At 34.4% G+C, this 24,018-nt stretch overlaps 2 protein-coding genes, 1 long non-coding RNA gene and 1 other non-coding gene across 5 annotated transcripts; 1 reads left to right on the top strand and 3 right to left on the bottom strand.

Annotated features, from left to right (window-relative positions):
- Positions 1–1,353: 1,353 nt before the first annotated feature.
- Positions 1,354–5,704, bottom strand: LOC140003850 (splicing factor U2af small subunit B-like). Of its 2 annotated transcripts, none has more exons than XM_072054562.1 (5): positions 5,281–5,704; positions 4,929–5,010; positions 3,720–3,846; positions 3,074–3,618; positions 1,354–1,794 (listed from the first exon to the last, which is right to left on the bottom strand). In XM_072054562.1, the coding sequence occupies exons 1-4, from the start codon at positions 5,602–5,604 to the stop codon at positions 3,075–3,077; spliced, it is 1,077 nt and encodes a 358-aa protein (XP_071910663.1). In that variant the 5' UTR covers positions 5,605–5,704; the 3' UTR covers positions 1,354–1,794; position 3,074. The 2 variants fall into 2 exon arrangements, with proteins under 2 accessions (XP_071910663.1, XP_071910664.1); XM_072054563.1 differs by lacking the exon at positions 1,354–1,794 and adding an exon at positions 2,103–2,711 and having other exon boundaries at positions 5,281–5,697.
- Positions 5,705–5,799: 95 nt separating this feature from the next.
- TRNAL-UAA (transfer RNA leucine (anticodon UAA)) lies at positions 5,800–5,882 on the top strand. The gene has a single exon. It is a non-coding gene; the product is annotated as a tRNA-Leu (tRNA).
- A 9,121-nt stretch (positions 5,883–15,003) lies between these two features.
- Positions 15,004–20,168, bottom strand: LOC113697263 (enolase). Its single transcript, XM_027216811.2, has 17 exons — positions 19,863–20,168; positions 19,434–19,497; positions 18,810–18,874; positions 18,676–18,723; positions 18,416–18,502; positions 18,261–18,341; positions 17,931–18,032; positions 17,768–17,848; positions 17,196–17,270; positions 17,042–17,104; positions 16,876–16,953; positions 16,210–16,404; positions 16,028–16,078; positions 15,848–15,936; positions 15,702–15,753; positions 15,554–15,610; positions 15,004–15,370 (listed from the first exon to the last, which is right to left on the bottom strand). Exons 1-17 carry the CDS (start codon positions 19,926–19,928, stop codon positions 15,290–15,292), a joined length of 1,335 nt encoding a protein of 444 aa, XP_027072612.2. The 5' UTR covers positions 19,929–20,168; the 3' UTR covers positions 15,004–15,289.
- Positions 20,169–22,876: 2,708 nt separating this feature from the next.
- On the bottom strand, positions 22,877–23,192 carry LOC140010029 (uncharacterized). The gene is made up of 2 exons (XR_011817286.1): positions 23,144–23,192; positions 22,877–23,063 (listed from the first exon to the last, which is right to left on the bottom strand). It is a non-coding gene; the product is annotated as an uncharacterized lncRNA (long non-coding RNA).
- Between the last annotated feature and the right edge of the window lie 826 nt (positions 23,193–24,018).

Genomic DNA, 24,018 nt, shown 5'->3' with positions numbered 1-24,018 from the left:
AAAATCAGTTTAAAGATTATTTTAAAAGATAAACACCGTTCATAATATATTTCGTCACTTGTATTAGTTATGCATAAAATTTTGGGTGAAATGGACCAAGTTTTGTCCTCTAATTAATCATTACAAAATTTGTTACAATTTTAATTCTTTTTCACTATTTAAATGTTTTTGTGAATTGAATGTCAAAATATTTGCAAATGAAAATCATTTTTAGTATATTTATCTAGGAATCAGAAGAATAATAATGACACAATTAAATGAATTTGTAGAGTTATAAAATTTTATATATAAATAAGTGGGAAATATAATAGAGAGAAAACTAATGGAGAGAATCGTAATTGCTACAATTGTGCTAAGGTGGAAGTGTCTCTTTTTTTTTTTCCCATCTCTTCTGAACAATAATAAATTGTAAAAAATATAATCACAATACGAGACTCAAACAATGATTGTGTTGGTCGCATTTTGGTAGTACTCTATTTACACGAGAGAGTAATCTAAATTTATTTAGCCTACAGTTCTAATTGTAAATGTATAGAATTGTAAATCCCCTATTCTCAAATTCCTCTCTGTCCCTTCAAGGATTTGTTGCCGCGTAACTATAGAATAAGAATCCCCAAATTATCACCTTTCTTCTCCTTTCGAAATAATAATGGGAGTACACCTTCACGCCGCAATGTAAAATAAAACATAGATAATAGGAATCACAACCCAAGCAAAATTCCTCCATTCTTCACGTTCTCATGTAAAGCAATCAAGCTTTTGATTATTCACGAATCTCACATTGTGCACACTATCAATACCCCAGGTACTAATATTATGGCAAGAAACTTGATACCCTCTTCAACACAATCTTCAATTTGAATTTTGTGGATGAAGAAAAGAATGTCGGGAGAATCAACCCAGAAAGAGAGTTGACAACGCTCAACTCCAAATTAGTCGAGACAAATGCGATCACCGGACACCGGATAACATAATTTATAGCAAGATGTACATGACAAATCGGCATTCTACTGTACCAAACTCAGATTCACACTTTTATATTTGTAGTTTACATCTTACATGGTCATCTATCTAAATCATAAAGATGGTCGCTAATGAACAAAAACAAAATAAAAATACAACAGAAGCAGCTTGCACGCGAGCACAGCCGTTTCTAAAAAACAAGATGTAAAATGTCAAGTTCCAAAATTAACCAAATGCTCTTAGCATTAGGGAAGGAGGGCGTCTCAGCAGTGACACAGTTCAAAGGGCCACACCAATTTCTAATAATGGTAATCTAGTTAACCAGATGAACCCGCATATAACATACACTACTGATATTTCAAACAAAACAAATAGAACAAATGTAAGCGGTTGACAAATATCTTATATCCATACATATAGCAGTACACGTCTACACAAACAGCTATTTGGACGACTGGAAAGGTGTTACACAGAAGAATCGCATTCGTGCAAGCAAATCACCTTATACTTCACCGTTTCAGCTATTTGGTTGACTAAAACGGAGTCGTACGGAAGAATCACACGACCGCGAGTAAATCACCTAATAACCATCAATTTACATCCTTGAGCTGAAAGCAAGCCCGCTTACTACCATCACCAAGGATATTTGTATAGACCACTGACTTGAATCAAGAACATTCCTAAAAAATGCTTAATGATACAGCAAGGATCATGTTTTAGTTTGTTTCAAAAAAAAAAAAAAAAAACAACAATCTCATGGTGTGGATTGATATTGCTTCACTTGAAATGCTTCTAGTCTGCATAACTTGCTTCCTAGACAGGAAAAACGACCTGCAAGCAAAAATCTCAGTAAGCCAGATTCAGATAAGGCAGGGGCTTCGCAAGAAAGGATATCTGTACCTGCAAAATTTGTCTAGCGCTTAGCATGCAAAAACAGTACTTGCTATTCTAGCAGGTAGGGGCCATAAACATAGTTTTTTGCACCTGATGTCATTAACACAATAAATCTGACAAACCGTCCCAAAACATAAAAGGTTTAGATATCCTTCGCAAAAACAGTTGTTTGAAAGGAAAATCAGATCACGTCATGTCATAGCCAGCAACCCAATGCAAACATACCACTTTGGTGTAAACTACTATTGGGCGACCAGAAAAGGAAGAGATGTACCACTTTCTTATTCAATCAAAGCATTATTAAGGTTGTGTGGACAGGCATAAAGCACTGCAACCACTGAGTGAAAGAATGAGAACTAAGAAACAAATAGTGCAGCCATTCTGACACAGTTTAAGTAGGATGAACTGTGGAGTAATACCATGTAAAGCTACAGCTAGTCACCTGCCCAAGATACAAAAGGTTATGTCCTATATAAGATTTGGTCCTAAAATTTGCTTAAGCAGGATAAAGATTAGACAGAGGAAAGTGATCTTTAAAAGATCACAATCAGTAAACACATGCTGCTGCTCCCTGCCCCCTTCTTCTCTCCCCCCCCCCCCCCCCCCAACCCCCCACCAAAAAAACAAAAAATCTTTCTGTAATGATACTGAAAAATGGGGAAACTTCAAGGGTAATGGCACACCCGCTCATGTTCTAAAGTGGATTTCCTTTATAACTGGTACAAACATGAACTGCTCATGTTCTAAGGTGGACTTCCCTTATAACCGGGACAAACATGTCTTGGTCTTGAATATATAATTGGAGGGAGGAAGAAATTTTGCTTTCAGAGAAAATCATAGCGCAGCGAACCTGCCTGCACGGTGAAAAATGAGCAGTAAGCCACTTTCGAAGACTGGGTTATCTTTGCAATTACTTCCAGATTGTTGCCGCAAAAATTTCAGTTAGGAATGCACACAATTAAGATTGCACCTATGAATAACCAAAAATGCTTTTTTACAAGATACTATTACCCTTGATAATGGCAAAACAGTATAATATATTGTTGCTTTCAAGAAACATAAGCATTCACAAGTTTTTCAGATGATGGGGAAAGTGCATCATCAAGACCAACTTAACAAAAAGGCTGTTCTCTCAAGAAGCCCCTAAGCCGAGTACGTGTGAAAATAAAAGGCCAGAAAGTCTCAAGACATGCTGCATGAGAAATTATTAACTTACATCAGTAACCATGATTTCCATCTTCCTCTTGATGCTGCTGATATTCATCATTGGATGAATGTTCCGTCTTCCCACCACCACCACTGCCATTATTGGTGATAAAACTGCTGCTACCTTTTGCAGATTCTGCCTGCTCCTTTTCTCTGTTCCATTGCTCAATCTTTGCCCTTCTCTCTGCACTGCCTTCTCTAGTTGGGCTCCTATTTCTCCTCTCCCCAGGACTGCTGTTATAACTTTTAGTGAAACCCCCCTCCTGTTCCCTTTCCTTGTTCCATAGTTCAATCATTGCCCTTCTCTCAAAGCTTCCCTCCCTAATAGGACTCCGATTTCTCCTTCCCCCGGGGCTTTTGCTTCGTCCACCCCTTCGTCCAGGACTCCTACTTCTAGGCCTCCTGCTCCTTTCATGGGAGAGATGATCACCTCTTCTAGGAAAACCACGACCACCCCGCGAACGCTCCCCATAGTTGAACTGACGCTGAGGACTAGCACTTCTACTTCGACTGCGCCTCCTCTTACTCCTCCCAAATAACTGGCGTCTCAATTCTCTTCGACACAAAGAAGCAAAAGGATCAAATGGATCAATGGTGAGAATACTGGGTAATAAGGCAGAAGCCACGTTTTAAAATGAACCAAATGACAAACTCACCTGCTTATCTTCTTCAGATGCATAAAATTGCAGTAGCCACCTCGATTGCAAACATTTTCCTCATACTGCCTACAAGTAGCCTCACGGAAATCCGTCACTGGGGAGAAGTCCACGATTATTGGACGGCCTAAAATTTCAAAACACCTATTAGCTGTTAAATAAGAAGACAACCACCTAGCACTTTTGGTTAAAGAACTCAAAACACTGTTCCAGAAGACTACTTCTTTGGTGGTAATAGCAAGCATAATTTTTTGCAATTCTGCAAAAAAATGCTAATCCTAGAAATAAAGTTTGAAATCAAGATGTACAATGCATATAATTCCACCCAAAAAGCAGAACTACTGGCAAGGAATCAAATACTAAAAACGTGGTATACATAGCTTAAGATACTAACTTTAATCTGTGATGCATCTTTCATTCTCTAACAATATCGACCACTTGAATCATTTCTGACATGGTAACTTAATTATGGTATTCTGAACATATAAATTTGAAACCGAGTAAACCATTTAGAGAAAAAATTGAAACCCAATAAACTTATGCACTTAAGCTAGAAGTCATACATCAAAACTTTATGGAGCACAAAATTTGCAAAAGATGCCAAGAGCTACTAGGTACTCAAAAGCTAGATGTAGGCAGTATCTTTCCCAGCAAGGAGGAGAAGCACCATCCATAGCTTCTCCAATATCTTTTCTAGGAGCAAGGAGATATTATATCCCTTTATGTGCGGAACTGTTTTGGCATTTACTAATTCTTGCGGTTCCACTTGAATTCAAAGCTAAAATTTGATTCTGTCAGCAACCAAGTAGAACCGAGATTGAACACTACACCTCTTCTGAGTAAGAAATGCCAAAAACATTCCTCGGTGATTTGAAGCTGAGTTTTTAGCTCCAAATTCATTTGGAGGGTGTTACACACCTAAAGGTATTCCTAAGAGAGATCCTAAGTAGCTTCCCCTCAACCAATCCTAAATTTCCGGATAAAGAAGTAAGTTTCTTCCATTCAAAAACCTCCACATATCCAGGTAAAACTGCCGAGCAGATGTACAGTATATTGTAAAACAAAACAAATCAAATCTCCATTCATAATGATCAAAGAAGGAAGAAATCCTCAAAAACAGTCACCTCCGGCTTGGCCACCACAAAAGCAACAACTATTCTGTCAAAACAATAATGATAAAAAGAAAATGACTAAGAAAGGAAGACTCGCCTGCGTAGAATCGCCCACTGAGGTTCTGAAGCGCGGCGGCCGCATGATCTTCCTCTCTAAACTGCACATATACATTGCCCACCTAAAGCAAAATCACCGAATTCGTTAACCCAGAATACAAAAAATTCCATCCACCAGCAGTTCATAAAGAACTAGGAATCTGAAGTTAAGGGTTATATCACAAAAACCCTAACATTTAAAAAAACAAAAAAAAATACACACACACACACGAGAGAGATTTGATAGTCCTACACTCTAATTAAGCACGAAACAATGATTTTTTTTTGGGGTTTTTTTTTGTTTGTTTGTGTGTGTGTGTGTGTGTTGGGGGGGAAGGGGGGGGGGGGTTTACCATGTGGTCCGCCAAATTATCGCAGATATTGAGGTTTTGAATCTCCCCGTACTTGCTGAGCTCTTCGAATAAATCTTCGTAGAAATCTTCGAAATGGTGTTGGATTTTTTTAGGGTCGAGGGGCTGGCCTTGAGGGTCAACACCAGGGGTGATCATATCGGGCCTCTGGTACATGTTGGAGAGCAAGAGAGTAGGACTAATGCTGGGCTTGGTGTGGAGTCGGGAGCAACGGTCGCCGTGGCGGCAGGCTCCGATCTTGAAGTAAAAGGGGCAGTTTACCCTGTCTTTTTCTGTTCCAAATATCGAGGCTAAGTGCTCCGCCATTGCCACTTACTAATCTCGAGTCGGGATTTCCCAATTTTCTTTCGGTCTTGATGGCTTTATGATTCTCCTTGGTATCTGTTGCTTCTGCCTTCAGGACCGTGCTGTAATTTTCTGTTTGGGCCGCGTGAGGTGAAAAGCAAAGTTAGGTCTTAAAGCTAAAGTTATAGGGAAATAAAAGCTCGCCATATCCAACTGGCTGGTTTGCCCGAGAGGTTAAGGGGGAAGACTTAAGATCTTCTGCACATAAGTGCGCATGGGTTCGAACCCCATAGCCAGCATTGTTTCTCATTTTGTTTTAAGTTCTTCTGCATTGTTTCTTTTTACTCTTTAAGTTCTTTTTATACTTCTACATTTTTTAGTTTTGGAAGAGAAAAGGACTTGTGTGGTTATCGGACCTATCACCTATCTAATTAAAAGCAACTAGTATCAACCAGGTTGTTCTCCTTTTTCTGGCCTTTTAGAGTATGTTGACATAGATTTGGGAGAGCCAGCACCCATCTATTCGATTAATCTACCTTTATGAATTTGAAAGGCTGATAAATTGCTGAAATTAGTCATGAGCTGTTGAAAGGACAAAATATCAGAATAGGGTTGATATTTAGAAACACTTAAAAGCAAGATATATTTATTTTTTTCAAGTTGACTCTGATGGAATAAATCTGTTCCATGGCATGATGCAAAATTATATATTTCTTTTGGATCAGAATTTATGTATTACTTTCTATCATTTGAAGTACCACGTTACCATTTTAGATTTCAACAAGGTCATACTAACAGTAGTGATCTTGTTTGGCACAATATACTTGTATCTAGTTACCAGCTTGAAATTCGGACAGGATCCAGAGTCTTTTACATTTGAATACATATTAAAAAATCAGCCAAATTTCCTTTAACAAAAATGGTAGTGGTGCCCCCTTGTCTCCAAGTTCGGCAGGTGGAAAAGGGCATTTTTCAAGCGATATCTTTCTCATTGCTGTTTTCTAGTTTTGCTTGGTACTCCTACTTTCGTTTTTTTTGATTCAAGGTCAAATTTCAACCCTTTTACGGGAAATGAGAAAAAAAATATTAGATTTTGAGGGTCAAATCAAGAATTTTTTGGAAAGTTTCGAGAGGAGCTCCAACCTTTATAAATAAATCTATACATGGCAGCTTATCAAAAGCCTCCTCACTCATCGTTTGATCAGTGTAGGTGAACGATGACGGTGACACTTGTACTTCGGTGGCTACTAAAGAAGTTGAGGGGCAAAAATCGCAAGAACTACACATCAATGCATGAACGTGAGCAAAAAGAAGCGTGTTCTGAGGGGATTTATTTTTTCTGTGAACGTGGGTGATGAGGATGAAAAGTATGTAATACCCAGTTGAAAGTTCGTCTTCCTTGAGGTTGCAAGATTTGCTCGATGAATATAACATTTTTTAAAACCAAACTAGACCGGCCAAATCAACCAGTGGAATTGCGAATCAATTGTGATATTGGTCTGGTCACTAGTAAATCTGAAAAATCAATTAAATAAGTCAAATCCAACTAAAAACCAATCTAACTAGTACAAAAGCTCGACTTTTGAACCAGTTCATGGAAAGTTTCTATTTTTTTAAAAAAATTTAAGTCATCCAAATTTCTTAATGATTAAAGGATTTAAAAAAGGTGGAAAAAGTCTTTGAACCAGATTGAACCAATTTGAATTATGAACTGAAAATTCATCCGATTCACTTAATGAAACCTTGCCAAACTATACAGCCTACGACTCTGCCGTGCTACAATGAGGTTCGAAGGAGCATTGAACCTTGTCAAGGCTGAGAAGCATTTGTTGCTCTAGAAAGATACGATTGAGTTGCATAGGCTTGTAGCTTGCAATTTCATGATCAAGAGAAAGAACATATTCAAGAATGTATGGAGAAAGAAACGAGTTATAGTCAATTGGGTAAAAGAATCCATTTTCTACAAAAAGTAAGCCAATCCTATAGTCTTGCTAACAAAAAAATGAAAAAGAAACATAAAGGGGGAAAAATAAAACAACTGCTGGTAGTAGATTAATGTGCTTTCCAATTTTTTTGTTTCCCTCCACAACGTAGAGGCAAGCTTCTCCAGTTAGTTTGTTTTTTATTCTACATTCCAGTTTTGAAGTCACAACTAGAACTGAAGAGGCAAGAAAAAACAGTAACAACTAATCGCGGGGTTGAATAAATTTGCATACACAAATTTGTTCTTTTTACAGTTTGTGGATTGCTTGCGCTACTACAAATTCTGAACGGAGAAATTTTGGGCTCTGTATGAATTGAATGTTTTTCCTACGAATTATTTTTATTTGTAGAACAAATCCCAAAAATAACTCTATAAAACACACACTCAAATATACTAAAAAATAAAAAAATAAAATAAACTTGAAACTACTTTATTGTTCCATAGATCACCAATACCTACCATCGGCCATCATTGTCTATCGTCACCCTCCATTCTTTTCTCACACTCTCTCTTCCTTTTTGCCTCACTTTTTTTAAAACACTTTTGGCTATGAGGTTTTCGTCACTTTTTTTATGGGAACAAACACTTTTTTTTTTTTTGAAGAAAAATTCCGTCATAATTCACAGTGAAAAATACCCAAAATTCACATCATAGGCAGATTTTGGTTTTGCTAGAATAGTGCTAGTTGTCAAGACAATCCCACACAAGCTATCCAAAAGAAACTCCAATTTTCACCTTGAAAAACCGTCTCAAGTAAGGAGAAATGGGATAATGATATTTTCTTCTATATTTGGACAATTTTTTTTTGGGTATTTTTCTCTTTTAATTTTTCTAGAAAATCTAATAAGACCGTTTGTGTATTAATTCATCTTGGTTGCAAAAGTTTAATCATTATTTATAAATAAAAAAAAAGCTGTCCAAGTCCTTATGGAAAACTAAAACTAGTTTCCTATTGGATTTAGTTTCCTGATTCAAATACAATTCTTGTATTGAATGATTAAATTTATTTGCATCATAAATCCCTCAAATTTAATTTGTCTCACAAATTAAATCAAAAGTTTAGTAAACTTGTCATTCGAGCTTTTACTTGAATATCTTTTAATCTTTCATTGGAAACTTCTTTTCATGCATGTGTACCATATAATTGTTATCTTTTTACCATACTTATCTCATATTAATTCAGAGTATGGAGTATATGCCAACTCTAATTATTAATGGGTTTGTTTAGATAGTGAATTATTTGCCAAAATTTACTTGATTGCATCATCATTATATTTTTCAATCACTTTTTTTATCTTACATACATCACATCAAAAAAGTGCTACAGTATTTTTAAAAAAATTGTACCAAATACTTTACTATCCAGACACACTCAATGATTTCTTTGTTACCAAGATATAACTCTTGTTGAATGGATACTTAGATACAACTATTCAAGATCTTTCCATTTAGTTAAAATTTCTTGAGTTATATTTTAACAAGTGACCATTAATAAGATAACTCCTCTATTATTAAAGGTGGTAAGTCTTTATAGATTACTCACTATCATTCCATGTTTCGTGCTATATCCAATCACATATGATATGATTACCCAATTATGGCATAATAATTAAGAGAGTTAAAGTATAGCAATCCACATTCAAGATACCATAATGATCTAAACATCACTTATACACAGGGGATCTAAAGAATATATCACCGGCACTGAAATAGTTATCTGTAGATATTCTAAACTGATCAATCTAATAATTTAATCATCTTGTCAAACATCCATGAAACTAGTTTTAATATTTTCACATCATAATAATTGAGAGTTATAACTTCTTTCAAAAGAAAGAAACATAGTATGTGCTAATCCATCCATATTAATAGTGTATCATCTATTAATAATTCACCAAAGGGAGAATCAAAATCTCATTTCACCTAAACAAGGGGATAATTCACCAGCTCCATAAATCAATTAATGCTGAGCCAATTGATTTAGAAGATCAAGAAAAAAAAAAAGAATATGAAATTGAAGAAGGTAAATGGAAATTTAAATCAAAAGTTTGGGCTCATTTTGACTGGGAGGTAGGTGATGCTGGTATTCATTATGATGTGTACAAATATTGTAGTAAATAAGTACAAAACATGCAGTGTTTATAAGACAAATGGCTTGCATGATTACCTTAAAAGGAGTGCTAAAAAACCTAAATGAGATATTTTGCAAATGCTACTATGGAGTGGTAATAAAAAAGATGATGGCAAAAAAGAATTGTACAATTATATTTTCGATCAACAACATTCACGCGATGAACTTGTAGCTGCAGTTATATTGCACAAATATCCATTGTCTTTATCATGCAGGCCTTTAGAGATTTGTCAATAGTTTGCAGCCATATTTGAAAATTATTTCAAGAAATATAATCAAGAGGGATATCATCAAGATCTATAAGTTACAAAAATTAAAAAATTATAATTTCTTGGAGAAATTCAAAAGTAAGGTTGCAATTGTAACTAATATTTGAACTTCCAACAACACAAGAAATTTTTCGTGTCCATTACCGCACATTATATTGATCATTCTTGAACCTCATAAAGTCAAATTTTGAGGTATATTTTTCAAAATTTCAAAACTTAGGCTCCGTTTGGATTAGCTGTTTTTGGAGGTGTTTTTCAAAAACTTTATTGTAACTGTGTATATTAAAAACTTTTACTGTAGATGTTTTTTGAATTATTTTTAGAGGTATTTTTAAAATATATTTTTGAGTATTTTTATAATTTACAATTTTTTGGGATTTTTTTATATTAATATATACTGGCTGTGTTTCTATATATTAATATTTATTTATTTATATATATAATATTTTTTAATATAAATATAATTTATAAATATAATATGTATATTAATATGTATATACATATTATATTTATAAATTATATTTATATTTAAAAATATTATATATATAAATAAATAAGTATTAATATGTATATTAATATATATTAATATATTAATATACATATTATAAAAAAATTGAAATATATATATTTACATAAATATATATAAATATATTTATATATTTATATAAATATATATAAATATATTTTAAACACAATATAAATATTTATTTCAATTGGTATAATATATATAATATACATATTAATATTAATATAATATATATATAATATAATATACATAATTGAAATATACATATTATAAAATAAAATTGAAATAAATATATTTATATATTTATATAAATATATATAAATGAATACATTTATATAAATATATATATTTATTTCAATTGATATAATATATATAATATACATTATTGAAATAAACATATTAATATTACTATAATTTATATATATATAATATAATATACATAATTGAAATATATATATTAATATAATATTATAAAAGAAAATTGAAATAAATATATTTATATAAATATATATAAATAAATACATTTATATATTTATATAAATATATATAAATAAATACATTTATATATTTATATAAATATATTTTAAACAAAATATTTATATATATAAATATATAATATTTATTTCAATTGATATAATATATATAATATACATAATTGAAATATACATATTAATATTAATATAATTTATATATATAATATAATATACATTATTGAAATAAACATATTATAAAACAAAATTGAAATAAAAAATATTATATATATAAATAAATAAATATTAATATATATATAATATAAAACGAAATTGAAATCGAAAAATCTGATTTCTTTTTCCGATTTCAAAAACTCCATTGCTGAATTCGTGTGCCCTTGAACCTCCCCTCATGAAATGGCACCATCATTGTGTGCAGATAGTGACATACTGACATGGCATTGGCTCTTCACTTGGACAAGTGTTGTTGAAATGTGTTGCTCTCATGTCTTGATCTCAAAATCACTATAGCGGCATCCATAAGTTGTTACTACTCAACCAATGGCAACTTGGTAACCATCAAGCATTCTTTTTTTCACACACACACACATACATGTATGTTGCAAACAGAAGCCACCAGACTTGGAGCATTTGCCAGTCCCCATATCATCAATGGCTACGATAGAACCAAACTAATCCAACTTCCACTCACTGGCCTCACACTCCACACTACATCTATTAACGCGAATGACTCAATACCGCTCACATTGTGCGCGCTATCAATACTACAGGTACTTATATTATGGCAAGAAACTTGACACCCTCTTCAACGAAGTCTTGAATTTGAATTTTGTGGATGAAGAAAAGAATGTCGGGAGAATCAAGCCAGAAAGAGAGTTGACAATGCTCAATCCAAAAAGACTCGGCCAACTCGAGGTCGAGTCGAACTTGACTCGAGAGCGGTTCGATTTGTTTGTACCCCTATAAACAATCAACCACTGAGTGAAAGAATGAGAGTTTTTTTACTCGAGCCGCTAGCAAGCGGCTCGATTCGTTTGCACCGCTATAAACAACCAACCATTGAATGAAAGAATGAGAACTCAGAAACAAATAGTGCAGCCATTCTGACACAGTTTAAGTAGAATGAACTGTGGATCTTAAGATCTTCTGACACAGCCATTCTGACATAGACTTAAGATCTTCTGCACATAAGTGCGCATGGGTTCGAAGTTTGAACCCCATAGCCAACATTGTTCTCATTTTACTTTTATGTTCTTCTGCATTGTTTCTTTTTTTTTTCTTTTTTCTTTTTTTACTTTAAGTCCCCATGGCCAGCATTGTTTCTCATTTTACTTTTAAGTTCTTCTGCATTGTTTCTTTTTTCTCTTAAAGTTCTTGTTATATTTTCATCTTTTACTTTGTTTAGTTCTGGAAGAGAAGAGGACATATGTGGAAGAGAAGATGACTTAAAGGTATCAACCAGGTTGTTCTCCATTTTCTGGCCTTTTGGACTCTGTTGACATAGATTTGGGAGAGCCAGCCCCCATCCATTCGATTAATCTACCTTTATGAACTTGAAAAGATTCACAGCTGATAAATGGCTGAAATTTGTCATGAGTTATTGAAAGGACAAAAGATCGGAATAGGGTTGATATTTAGAAACAGTTAAAGCAAGATATATTTATTTTTTCAAGTTGACTCTGATGTAATAAATCTGTGCCATGGCATGATGCAAAATTATATTTTTCTTTTGGGTCAGAATTTATCTATTACTTTTTATCATTTGAAGTACCACGTTACCATTTTAGATTTCAACAAGGTCATACTAACAGTGATCTTGTCTGGCACAATATACTTGTATTTAGTTACCAGCTTGAAATTCGGACAGGATCCACAATCTTTACATTTGAATACATATTAAAAAATCAGCCAAATTTCCTTGAACAAAAATGGTAGTGGTGCCCCCTTTTCTCCAAGTTCGGCAGGTGGAAAAGGGCATTTTTCAAGCGATATCTTTCTCATTGCTGTTTCTAGTTTGCTTGGTACTCCTACTTTTGTTTTTTGGTTCAAGGTCAAATTTCAATTCTTGTCATAGGAATGGAGGAAAAACTAGATTTTGAGCGCCGAATCAAGAATCTATGGAAAAGTTTTGAGAGTCGAATCAATTCTTTTCATATATGCTAAAGTTTTGGGAGAATTTATGGGAAAATTTTAGGAAAAACTAGATTTTGAGAGTGGAATCAAGAATAATCTATAGCAACTTATCAAAAGCCTCCTCACTCATCTTTTGATCAGTGTAGGTGAACGATGGCGGTGACACTTGTACTTTAGCGGCTACTAAAGAAGTTGAGGACCAAAAATCGCAAGAACTACACTTCAAGGCATGAATGTGAGCAAAAGAAGCGCGTTCCAAGGGGATTTTTTTTTCCCGTGGACGTGGGTGATGAGTGTGAAAAATAAGTACAACCACTTGAAAGTTTGTCTTCCTTTGAAAACCGAAATAGACCGGCCAAATCAACCAGTGGAATTGCGAATCAATCGTGATATTGGTCTGGTCACTAGTAAATCCGAAAATTCAATTAAATAAGTGAAATCCGATCAAAAACTAATCCAACTAGTACAAAGCCCGACTTTTGAACCAGTTCATGGTAAGTTTCTTTAAAAAAAAAAAAATTTAAGTCATCCAAGTTTCCTAATGATTAAAAGGATTTAAAAGAAGGGAAAAAATCTTTGAACCAAATTGAATCGATTTGAATTATGATTCAAAAATTCATCCGATTCACTTAACGATTCAGGTTTTAAAACCTTGCCAAACTATACAGCCTATGACTCTGCCGTGCTCTCCAATGAGTTTCGAAGAAGCATTGAACCTTGTCAAGGCTGAGAAGCGTTTGTTGCTCTAGAAAGATACGATTGAGTTGCATAGGCTTGTAGCTTGCAATTTCCATGATCAAGAGAGAGAAATAATAACGAGCTGTACATATTCAAAAATGTATGTAAAAAGTAACGAGTTATATTCAATTGGGTAAACTCGTTAAAGAAGCCTTAGAGCAAGAAATTGTAGAAATTCTCTCTTTGTCTCTATATAATATATATATATATATATATATTAAGGAGAAGGTGCAAAAGAATCCCTTTTCTACAAAAAGTAACAAAAAATAAAAAAGAAATATAAAGGGGAAAAAAAAAACAACTGCTGGCAGCATATTAATGTGCTTTCTAATTTTTTTGTTTGCCTCCACAACATAGAGGCAAGCTTCTCCAGTTAGTTTGTTTTTTATTCTACATTCCAGTCTTTGAAGTCACAACTAGAACTGAAGAGGCAAGAAAAAACAGTAACAACTAATCGCGGGGCTGAATAAATTTTGCATACACAAATTTGTTCTTTTTATAGTTTGTGAATTGCGTGCGCTACTACAAATTCTGAACGGAGAAATTTTGATTTGCCGCAACATGCCTCAAAAACATCCATGCAAAAAGTATTGTTCAATGGACGCCTCGTGACTTTGACTAGCTTTTTCGCTCTCGATCGCAATTTTGGCTCTTTACTTCTGTTCTGTTCCCCGTCTCCGAGTCCTACCAAACCAAATCGGGACCCGGGGCGCTGGGAATCAAGATAGCTAGCCGGAAGTTTCTGTAAATTACCTCACTCTCAATTAGAGGGTCTTCCACTAACAACTCAGATTTACTTGCCCTAGTCCCTTTTATTAAGAAATCAGAATGAGTTGACTGCTTGTTTCTGCTCAAATTCAAGGATTAGGATCCTACTCCCACGAAAGTTGTGGCAACCATGTTACCCAAAACTTCCAAAATTCACGGCATAACTATTCTTTTCCAATACAAGTACATAGTTCTAGGGGGGGAAAAAATCCTACTCAAAACTCTAAACGTTATACGACAATATAAACTTAAAAAGGTCCACTTAAATTTTCCCCTTGAATTGTAAAAACTTCCAAGGGAAAGCCTACATTCACATTTTGTAGGAAAAATGTCCTCGCAGCAAAATCAGTGCCAACAAGTAATTCACACAGATACATCAGTTCATAGAAACTCCTCAAAAATATCTTGAAAAGATTCAGGAAAATATGGCCAAAATCATTACTACAAGTTCACATGATCAGGATTTTCTAATAAAAGGAAAAGGAGCAAAAGGAAGAGTAGATGCTTATCCTCTACAAACTAGCTCTTTGTCAATCACATTAAAACAAAAAGTTTAGCTATGATTATTAATGAACAGGCATCATCGATTTAAGGATGTTCCTATTTGTAGACTTATTCAACCAAGTTTGCTACGATCCCCGCAAAAGGTTCAAGATTAAAGCAAATCTAGTAGGGCTCAACTGGTGCACGGAAGCTTGCTCCAGCATAAATAGCATCTGCACCAAGTTCCTCTTCAATTCTCAAGAGCTGCAGCAATAGCGGGATTTCATTTCAGTGTAGCTCCCAATCTTTTGCTTAAATTTGACATCAAACTTAAATAACCACTAGAAATAAACTTGCATTTATGAAGTGTTATTTCTTCATAACAAAGAGAGCTAATTTGAGAATCAAAAATAGAAGAAAACATGCATGCAAAGCAATGATAATTACCTGGTTATATTTGGCCAGACGCTCTGATCTGCATGGAGCTCCAGTCTTGATTTGACCCTGAAAAGATCAGAGAATACAAATTAGTTAATGCGAACTATAAAAGCATGATAAATGAAACGATATCTTCTACACTCAAATAGAAGATTACCGTTGCCAAACCAACAGAGAGATCAGCAATGAAGGTATCCTCTGTCTCACCACTGCAATCCCAAGAGCACAGTGATTACAAAACCTTTCAAAATTTGGCATAATAGAGCAGAAGAAAGGTAACTCAACAGGTTTCATTTTCTTTACCTGCGATGACTGGCCATCACACCCCAACCAGCCTTCTTGGACATTCTCACAGCTTCAATACTCTCAGTCACAGATCCAATTTGGTTAACCTGTCATTTAAGCAAGCTAAGCAGTTAGTTATGTTCCTGACCAGTACCAATGAATCACAATTTCAGTTATCTTAATAATTCAAACAATTACCTTAAGAAGAAGAGCATTGCAAGTTTTCTCGTTGATTGCCTTTGCAACTCTCTGTAATCAAGTTAGAAATGCTAAAGTAAAGATATGCTAGAACTTGCCAACGCAGACAGGGAGAATAAGCAGCAAAGACCACTCTTATCGGTATCAGATCAGCTGTCTTAGAAAAATATGATTTAGCTAACCTTGGGATTTGTGACCAAAAGATCATCTCCAACAATTTGTACTTTTTCACCGATTTCACAGGTTAACTTAGCGTAATGCTCCCAGTCATCTTGGTCAAAGGGATCTTCAATTGAAACAATAGGGTACTCAGCTACAAACGTCTTGTAAAGATCTTTGAGCTGATCACCTGAGATCTTTTGTGAGCCATCATTATTCTGCAAAGAAAGACCAGAAATAAAAAAATAAATGAAAGATATCAACACCTAGCAATTACATTCTAACGTAAAATAACGATACCAAACAGGATTCATTTCATTCGAAATAAGGTTGATTGCTGAAGAGCCAAATTTTTGTACCAAGCAGGTTCGCAAAACTTAACTGGCAAAAGCAAAGGTGATAACGCAAGTTATATTTTCCTGTACTATCAAAAAGGTTTTGGAATAACACAATGATCCAGTTGCCATCATTTCACTGAAATTTCTGCTCACTGTCACCAAACATACTACTAAAGCAGCAAACATACTAAATAAAGAAGAATGACCAAAAAGATATATGTCATGATTGACATTATCCCACCTTTAGAAGACTAGAATTTATGAATCTAGATGTAATTTTATCCTTTGTCTTAGCAATGAATTCAAATGTTTGACATAACAATCTGGGGGGAAAATATGAAAAAGCAATACCTCTTCTTTAAAGTTTAGATCATAAGTCTTGTCTTTACCATAAAACTCAGAAGCAGCCACATCCATCCCAATCACAACCTGTAGCAATTTCAAACTGTTCAAACCGATTTCTGTACCTAATAAATTATGAGAATTGGAACGTATAAACATCCATTCCAATACTTACTTTACCAGTGTAACCAGCTTTAGCAATAGCTGTTTTAAGCAATTCAAGACCTTCCTTGTTCTCCTGAAATTTCAAAGTCACGAAGTTGTAAAATATATGACAACCAAACTGAACAATGAACAGGAAGCATATTAGCAAAAATCCATGGACTAACCTGGATATTAGGAGCAAAGCCACCCTCATCACCAACATTTGTTGCATCTTGGCCATACTTCTTCTTAATTACAGACTGGAGAAAGAGATCAGCAATAAACAAGTATATGTCAAAGCAACAGAAACACATCAAATGCGCTCACAGATATGAGAGAGGATAAAACATCTTAATTACAACAATTCCAAAGCTGCAGGATACAAATGCCCACATCTTTTCCTTGTGGTTACTCACTGCCATAGTATTATTTCTTCAATACCATTTACAAAGTGCAGTAGTTAACTATTAAGGACCAAAGACACTTGGCTAATAGATCAAGAGGCACCGATCATACATTCTCAAAACCTGAATTGACGACACAATCACCAAATTTCAAAAAAGTTTCACTATAATAACAACAGAAGCTGTTGAAGTCATAAAATGGACGAATTCCGAAAAATGAGATTTAAGCATGAAACCAAATTGTTGCTAGCACTACCACATGTTAAAATATGGCTAGATATTAGAAAATCCAACATGATTGAAGAAACTTTGTCAAGAAAAAGAATAGTTTACTGAAGGAAACATAAATGCACCTTCAAGTTGTGATAGACTTCAACTCCCATCTTCATAGCCTCCTTAAAAGAAGAAGCCCCAACAGGAAGAATCATAAATTCCTGAAACAACAAACTTGTAAGAAAACGCAAAGGTAAATAGCATCCCTGGCACTGGACTATCATTGTGAGACAAAAGATAAACCTGCATAGCAAGTTTATTGCCAGCATGTGATCCACCGTTGATAACATTGAACGCAGGAACTGGCAAGACTAACTTCTTGTTACCAGCCAAGTTAGCAATGTGCTGCATATGGGATTGACAAAACAAGATGCAGCTGTGTCAGGCTTAGTTTGTCTCAGCAAAGATACAGAGAAAGTGTAAGAACAATTACATGAGTGCTTGATACATCAGAATCACAATAAACATATGAGCTAAAGAAAATGTTGATGTTAATTCAATAAAATCAGTGTTCACAGTCCCCACAGAATTGCACCAGGCAAAAGGAATAAAGGAGAACTATATCTAAAATACCTTATAAAGAGGGAGATTTTTCACTGCAGCACCAGCCTTGCATACAGCAAGAGACACTGCCAGGATGGCATTGGCACCAAGCTGAAATCCAAATCGGTTTGTGTCAGAATAATTACTAGAAAAGCTCATAAGAACAGAAGCAGGCAATAAAATACCTTTTGCTTGCACCAACCCCACTCATTTTGGGTACCATCGAGTTGCTGAACCATGAAATTGTCAATACCAGTCTGATCAGTTGGATCCTGTGCAAGCAAAAAGAACTTATCCATCATCAAAAACAGAAACGCTATTCATACCTAATATCACATAATAAGACTTCCATAAATCACTCCTTGGAAAAAGGTCTAGGTAACGACATGAAAACACTTGCAAAGAATAGAGGAACCCTGAGCAGAAGTTTATATGAAAAGCCAACCTTGCCGACGAGTGCTGGGCCAATAATTGAGTTGACATTGTTAACGGCCTGGAAAAAAAATAAAGCGTCCATATATCAGTATTTCAATTCACTAGTACACTAGGCAGAGCAGTTACAGTTAAGAGTTAGGTCACCTTTGAGACACCCTTTCCAAGATAGTCTGACCCTCCATCTCTCAATTCAAGAGCTTCATATATTCCTGAAGGCAGAAAAAAGTCACGTAAACAAACATCAGCCACTCAGCCTATTTTTTTTATTCTGTTGATCTTCCATCATTAGCTGTTTTAATATGGTAATATGTTAATCACAATATAGGAACATCTTCTGGATTTACCACTAACACACGTTTTTGCTTCCATGTGAGTTGATGAAGCGAATGAAGGGACCTTACCAAATGCTCAGACTCAATTACATATTTCAATAGCTTTGATTCCTAAACTTAATTATAATCCTTTTTCGACATACAAAAAACTAATCAAAACTAATCGCTAGCATGCAAAACGAACATCCGAACGAAAAAGTTTGTCCACTTTCTACCCTAAATATAATATTCAGACAAAGAAGCAAATACAAATTATCCAGGTACTAATTTACACTACGAACGTATAAATTTTTTTTTTTTTAATGTATAATACTCAAGCATAGAAGATATCCAGAATCCAAAGATATTAAAAAAAAGGAAAAAAAATATTACACTACTGGGATCCCACAGAGACAAGCATATAGTCTTAACAGCGATGTGAGAGAGATCTTCTTACCAGTGGAAGCTCCGCTAGGAACAGCAGCTCTCGCCCACACACCGTTTGACACATGCACATCCACCTATATTGTTCCACATAACAACTATTATCATTGTCCATCACCGACCCGAATCAACCAACTTTAGTTCGAAAATATCGGTTAGGCTTTTTGAATAATAGATAAAGCTTAGCTAAATTTCATTTGATCTTTATCGCCACAAAGCAACACGCAATAGACCAAAAAAAAAAAGAAAACTCGTAACTAATTTCCCCGAAGAAACAATCATACATCAAAGGAAGGAGAAAGACAAAGAAAAGTCAGTCTAGCCGAGCATCGGCAGAATCAAACTCATCCGACGAGACGCCGGAATCCAAAAAACAGATCGGAAAATGGAAAGTAGTACATGACATACAGTTAACAAACAGAAGGTGAAAAAACGAACGAACCTCGACAGTTGGATTGCCACGGCTGTCGAAGATCTGACGAGCCTTGACGGAGACGATTGTTGCCATGTCTTGGTAAGCTAAAGTAAGTGATGATTGGAAGAGGTTTTAGATCTGTGATGACGGAAAGAGAGGTCTGGAGAAGCGGTTGAGCAGGGACAGTGGCTTGGGGAGTGGAAATTTGCTTGAGGAGGACCTTGGGCTGGTATTTGTAGAGGGGATTTTGAGTTCTAGAGGGTTATTTACAACCGTTGGATTTACATTTCATGTGATTAATAGTAGGTTAATTGCGGCACAAGACGAGAACTCCCAAAAATTAAAACGGTGTGCCCCGCCCACCTTCCTCCTCTCGTGAACACCGAAAGTAGCGCACACACCCCACCGGACCACGTCATCGAGGTTTTATTTTAGAGTAAATCTTTCCTATACTGACGGTGTATACACTATCATCATTGGATTCATGACATATGTACAAAAGTTGAATTTCAAATTCAAATTTTGCATAGTTGTCAATCATCCAACGCTGATAGTGTATACACTGTCAGTGTAGGAAAGATTAATCCTTTATTTTATTGTTCTTGTTTTTTTTCCTTTCCTTTTTTATAATTTTGGTCTTTTTAGTCCCACAACGGGGAATTTTGTTTATATGACGTTTTAGTTGCCGAGCTTGTTTGCAGCCTACATGGGTAAAAATCCCGTTTCTTTTGCATGTAGTTAGTTAATAAGGAAGACCAATACATTAATTAGTTTGGACCAATAAGTTCTTTTATAGCTCAAAATTATATATAAACTAAGGGCTTAAAATCATTTGCACCATCATGTGAAAAGTATTAGTAAGGGGGTTTGTCTCATGTTGAACCACCATTAAAAAAGACTCTAGATTTTCCGTTGTAAAATAAGTGAGGTTTAATTGAGAGAACCATTAAATATGGGAAATAATAAATGTGATTGTGCGTATTCATAGTAAAACTTGTGTGTGTTATACCTATGCTGACAAGCACCATTGAAAGAAGACTCCGGATGGTATGGGTACTCTCATTTTTATTATTCAAGCTCCCATTATTATTTCAATCAAATAATTTTTATTTATCAGATTATATAATAAAATAAATAGTGAGAGTGCAAATAATAAAAAAAAAAAAGAGAACAGATAACGTTTCCTAAATCAAAAAGAGACTAATCTACTTTTACATGCAACACTTTTTGGATTTTTTATTATATTATTTAACATTTCATTTGCCATCCATTATTTATCTTATGGCCATCAATGAATTCTAATGCCAAATTATTAGGAATGTCATTCGGATCATTTTGACTTGAGCTCTAACAAGTCATTCAACTCATATAATTAGTACCACTTTTCGGGTTTCAGGTTATCAATTTCGAATTGATAAATGTAAAATTCATATTTAGCTCACAAAATATTCAGAGCGCAAGTCTAATTCGGAGTTAGTCCAAATTCACTTATTGATCCTTAATTTCTTAATATTATTACTATAACTATTAAGTTCTAAAATTAATTTAACATCTACATGACCACAACATTAAAACTATACACAAATTCGTAACAGTTCATTAAAAAAATATATAAATCAAGAATTTTTCAACAATAATATATCCAATTAGTTTAAAATATATGAAAAATAGTAATAAAACGCAACACAGCAGTCAATATATCTTCAAAGTTCATCAATTTGCGCGTACTAATATCTATTCTAATAAATCTTTTGACGGAAATTTGCTGGTTCGGCTATGTTTCGCAGTAGTATTTCTTTGCAGTTCTTCCAGTGTCAAAGTCCGACCGCGGGGCGGCTATGATTTGAATGACTTGAATGACACTTGGACTATGGAAACAAATGCTTGGGGAAAAAGAAATCTGGTAGGTGCAAAATTAGGGATATGACGAAGAATATTCTCGTAGTTCCAATTTTTCATTCAGAAGAAAAACGAATATTTGACGGACTTTTACTCTGTTTGGATTAGCTATTTTTTGGAATAATTTTTAAAAAATTTTATATTTTTAGATTATATTTTAAAATATTTTAAAAAAATATTTTGAAATATTTAAGAGTAGAAGAGTTTCTAAAATATATTTTGAAATATTTTTTAAAAATTTAAACTAATTTTTAAATTATCTTTTAAAGTACTTTTTAAAAATTTTTATTATATTTAAAAAATTAGTTTTTAAAAAACACTCCCCTTCTGCAAATTAACTTTTTGAGTGTTGACCCTGACATCGCCGTTCGTTTCCACAATTCAGCAAATTATTTGTAATCGCCCGCTGTATACGATAACCAAAGTCAGGAGTACGTGAAGGTGGTAAAAGCGGTGTGCAGTGCAGTGCTACCCTATCAAGTATCACCATGATTATGATTCCCTTCGCGCATGGTTTTACATGTCATTCATCAATGAGTTAAGTTTGATACCATAATTTATCTTCTCTTCTATGAATTTATTAGTATTTCATAAGTCAACTTTCCATGTCGGAGTCATAATTGTTATGAACTCTCTTAAGAATAAATTTCAAAGCATAGGATAGCATCCATTTCCTTTGGTTTTTTTTTTTTCCTTTTGGTTTAGGGTCCGTTTGGTTGGACTGAAAATATTTTCCTAGGGAAAATATTTTCCATCGAAGTCATTTTCCTGGAAAATCACTTCCTTCCCCATAATTTTCTATTGTTTGGTTATTAAGTGAAAATATTTTCCAAATTCCTTTTTTCATAATTTTCCGGTGTTTGGTTTGTCACTGAAAATATTTTCTGATATATTTGTTGATATGTTGCAAATATTTTTTTTACTCTCAAAACATTTATTTCATTACAAGTTAATTTTAGTTTCTATCCATTATAATCAAATTATCATTTCTATAAAATATCTATTCATATTATACCATGAATTCTTAAATGGAATTATTAATGGAATCTTGGATTTATTCATAATTGTTAATTCTTGCTGCCGACCAATGGAGCTTTCGATTAGCAAAGTCCAAGGCCAATTACCAATAAACCACCTTAATATGTACAGCAGCTCAGTACAGAGACAGAGACTGCTGGTGCTAGGCCAAAAATTTAGCATCATGCAGCCTTGTGCAAATGTCAATCTACAAAGAGGAGTTGGGTAACCCTTTCGACCTCGAAATTTTCCTTGAATTTCAAGGGGTACACTTGCAACAACATGTGTCCCATCTATAGCCCCTACACAATCCTATTTTGTGATATCAATTAGATATAAAATAATTTCTACTATTTGAGTTAATTAATTTTTATACAAAGAACTAGACTTACAGCAAACCAGGGGTAGTATCTTCGACTATTACGGATCTCTCGTGGAGTCGTACCATTTGGCAATTGTATTAAATCTGGATATAGTTTCAATATGGCATCAAGTACAATGGAAAAATAGCGGTGTATGGTTTCAGTTGACCTATACAAGTACCCCCCAACCACTCGAAACCTCAAATTATAGCCAACTATTTGCAGAAACATTAACAATTGCTCTCTCACTGACATATGAATGGTAGGTTGTAATAATCCTCTAATGGTGAGAGTATTTAGTAATTGGAAAAATGTAGTTTGGTCCATTCTAATTTGGTCTATACAATACGAACTACTTCCATATAATATGCTATCCATGTAATCCTCTCTAGCTCGCTCCATATTAACATGAGGTGGTTTAGGTATAACAACTGGAGTTTTATAGACATCAAGAGCTGCATATCCTGCTGCTAGGACTGAAGTGGCAGCACCAATTACAATAGCATCCTCATCATCATCACTACCGGAATCCATCTATGAAAATTCACGTAGCAGTAGACTATTAGTAGTGTACCAGAAAAAGCTAGAGTAATGCAGGGGTCTCAATTGCAGAGTGATGCAGGGGTCTCAAATGCTCCTCAAAAGAAACTGATTGATCGTTCATGGGATATCTTGGGATTGACCTTTTAATTTAGAAACATATTATATCCTAGAACATTTTGGGCATCCATCAAATGTGGCACCAGATAATAAAGCGAAAAAATGACATCTACAAAATCAAAATTCATGTCGGAGGATCAAACGAAAGAAGCTAGAGACAATTAAAACTACAAAAGAATCAGCCCGTGGCTTCACAAACTCAATGAATTCACTAAAACTTTTACAAATGGTCTAAAACCCCCAAA

Source organism: Coffea arabica, chromosome 6e, assembly GCF_036785885.1.
Source record: "Coffea arabica cultivar ET-39 chromosome 6e, Coffea Arabica ET-39 HiFi, whole genome shotgun sequence".
Taxonomy (NCBI): Eukaryota; Viridiplantae; Streptophyta; class Magnoliopsida; order Gentianales; family Rubiaceae; genus Coffea; species Coffea arabica.
The sequence above is the reverse complement of the archived record's forward strand: the minus strand, read 5'-3'. Positions and strand labels throughout refer to the sequence as shown.

Bases quoted from the DNA above. Each gene is read 5' to 3' on its own strand.
- LOC140003850 (XM_072054562.1), bottom strand. From the start codon at position 5,604: ATGGCGGAGCACTTAGCCTCGATATTTGGAACAGAAAAAGACAGGGTA. The intron at 5,011-5,280 runs GTAAACCCCCCC...ATTTTGCTTTAG, and splicing joins ATAATTTGGCGGACCACATG to GTGGGCAATGTATATGTGCA. The intron at 3,619-3,719 runs GTGAGTTTGTCA...TTTGTGTCGAAG, and splicing joins CATCTGAAGAAGATAAGCAG to AGAATTGAGACGCCAGTTAT.
- LOC113697263 (XM_027216811.2), bottom strand. From the start codon at position 19,928: ATGGCAACAATCGTCTCCGTCAAGGCTCGTCAGATCTTCGACAGCCGT. The intron at 18,875-19,433 runs GTAAGAAGATCT...TTCTGCCTTCAG, and splicing joins TCCTAGCGGAGCTTCCACTG to GAATATATGAAGCTCTTGAA. The intron at 16,405-16,875 runs GTATTGCTTTTT...CTTTCTTTGCAG, and splicing joins ATCTAAACTTTAAAGAAGAG to AATAATGATGGCTCACAAAA.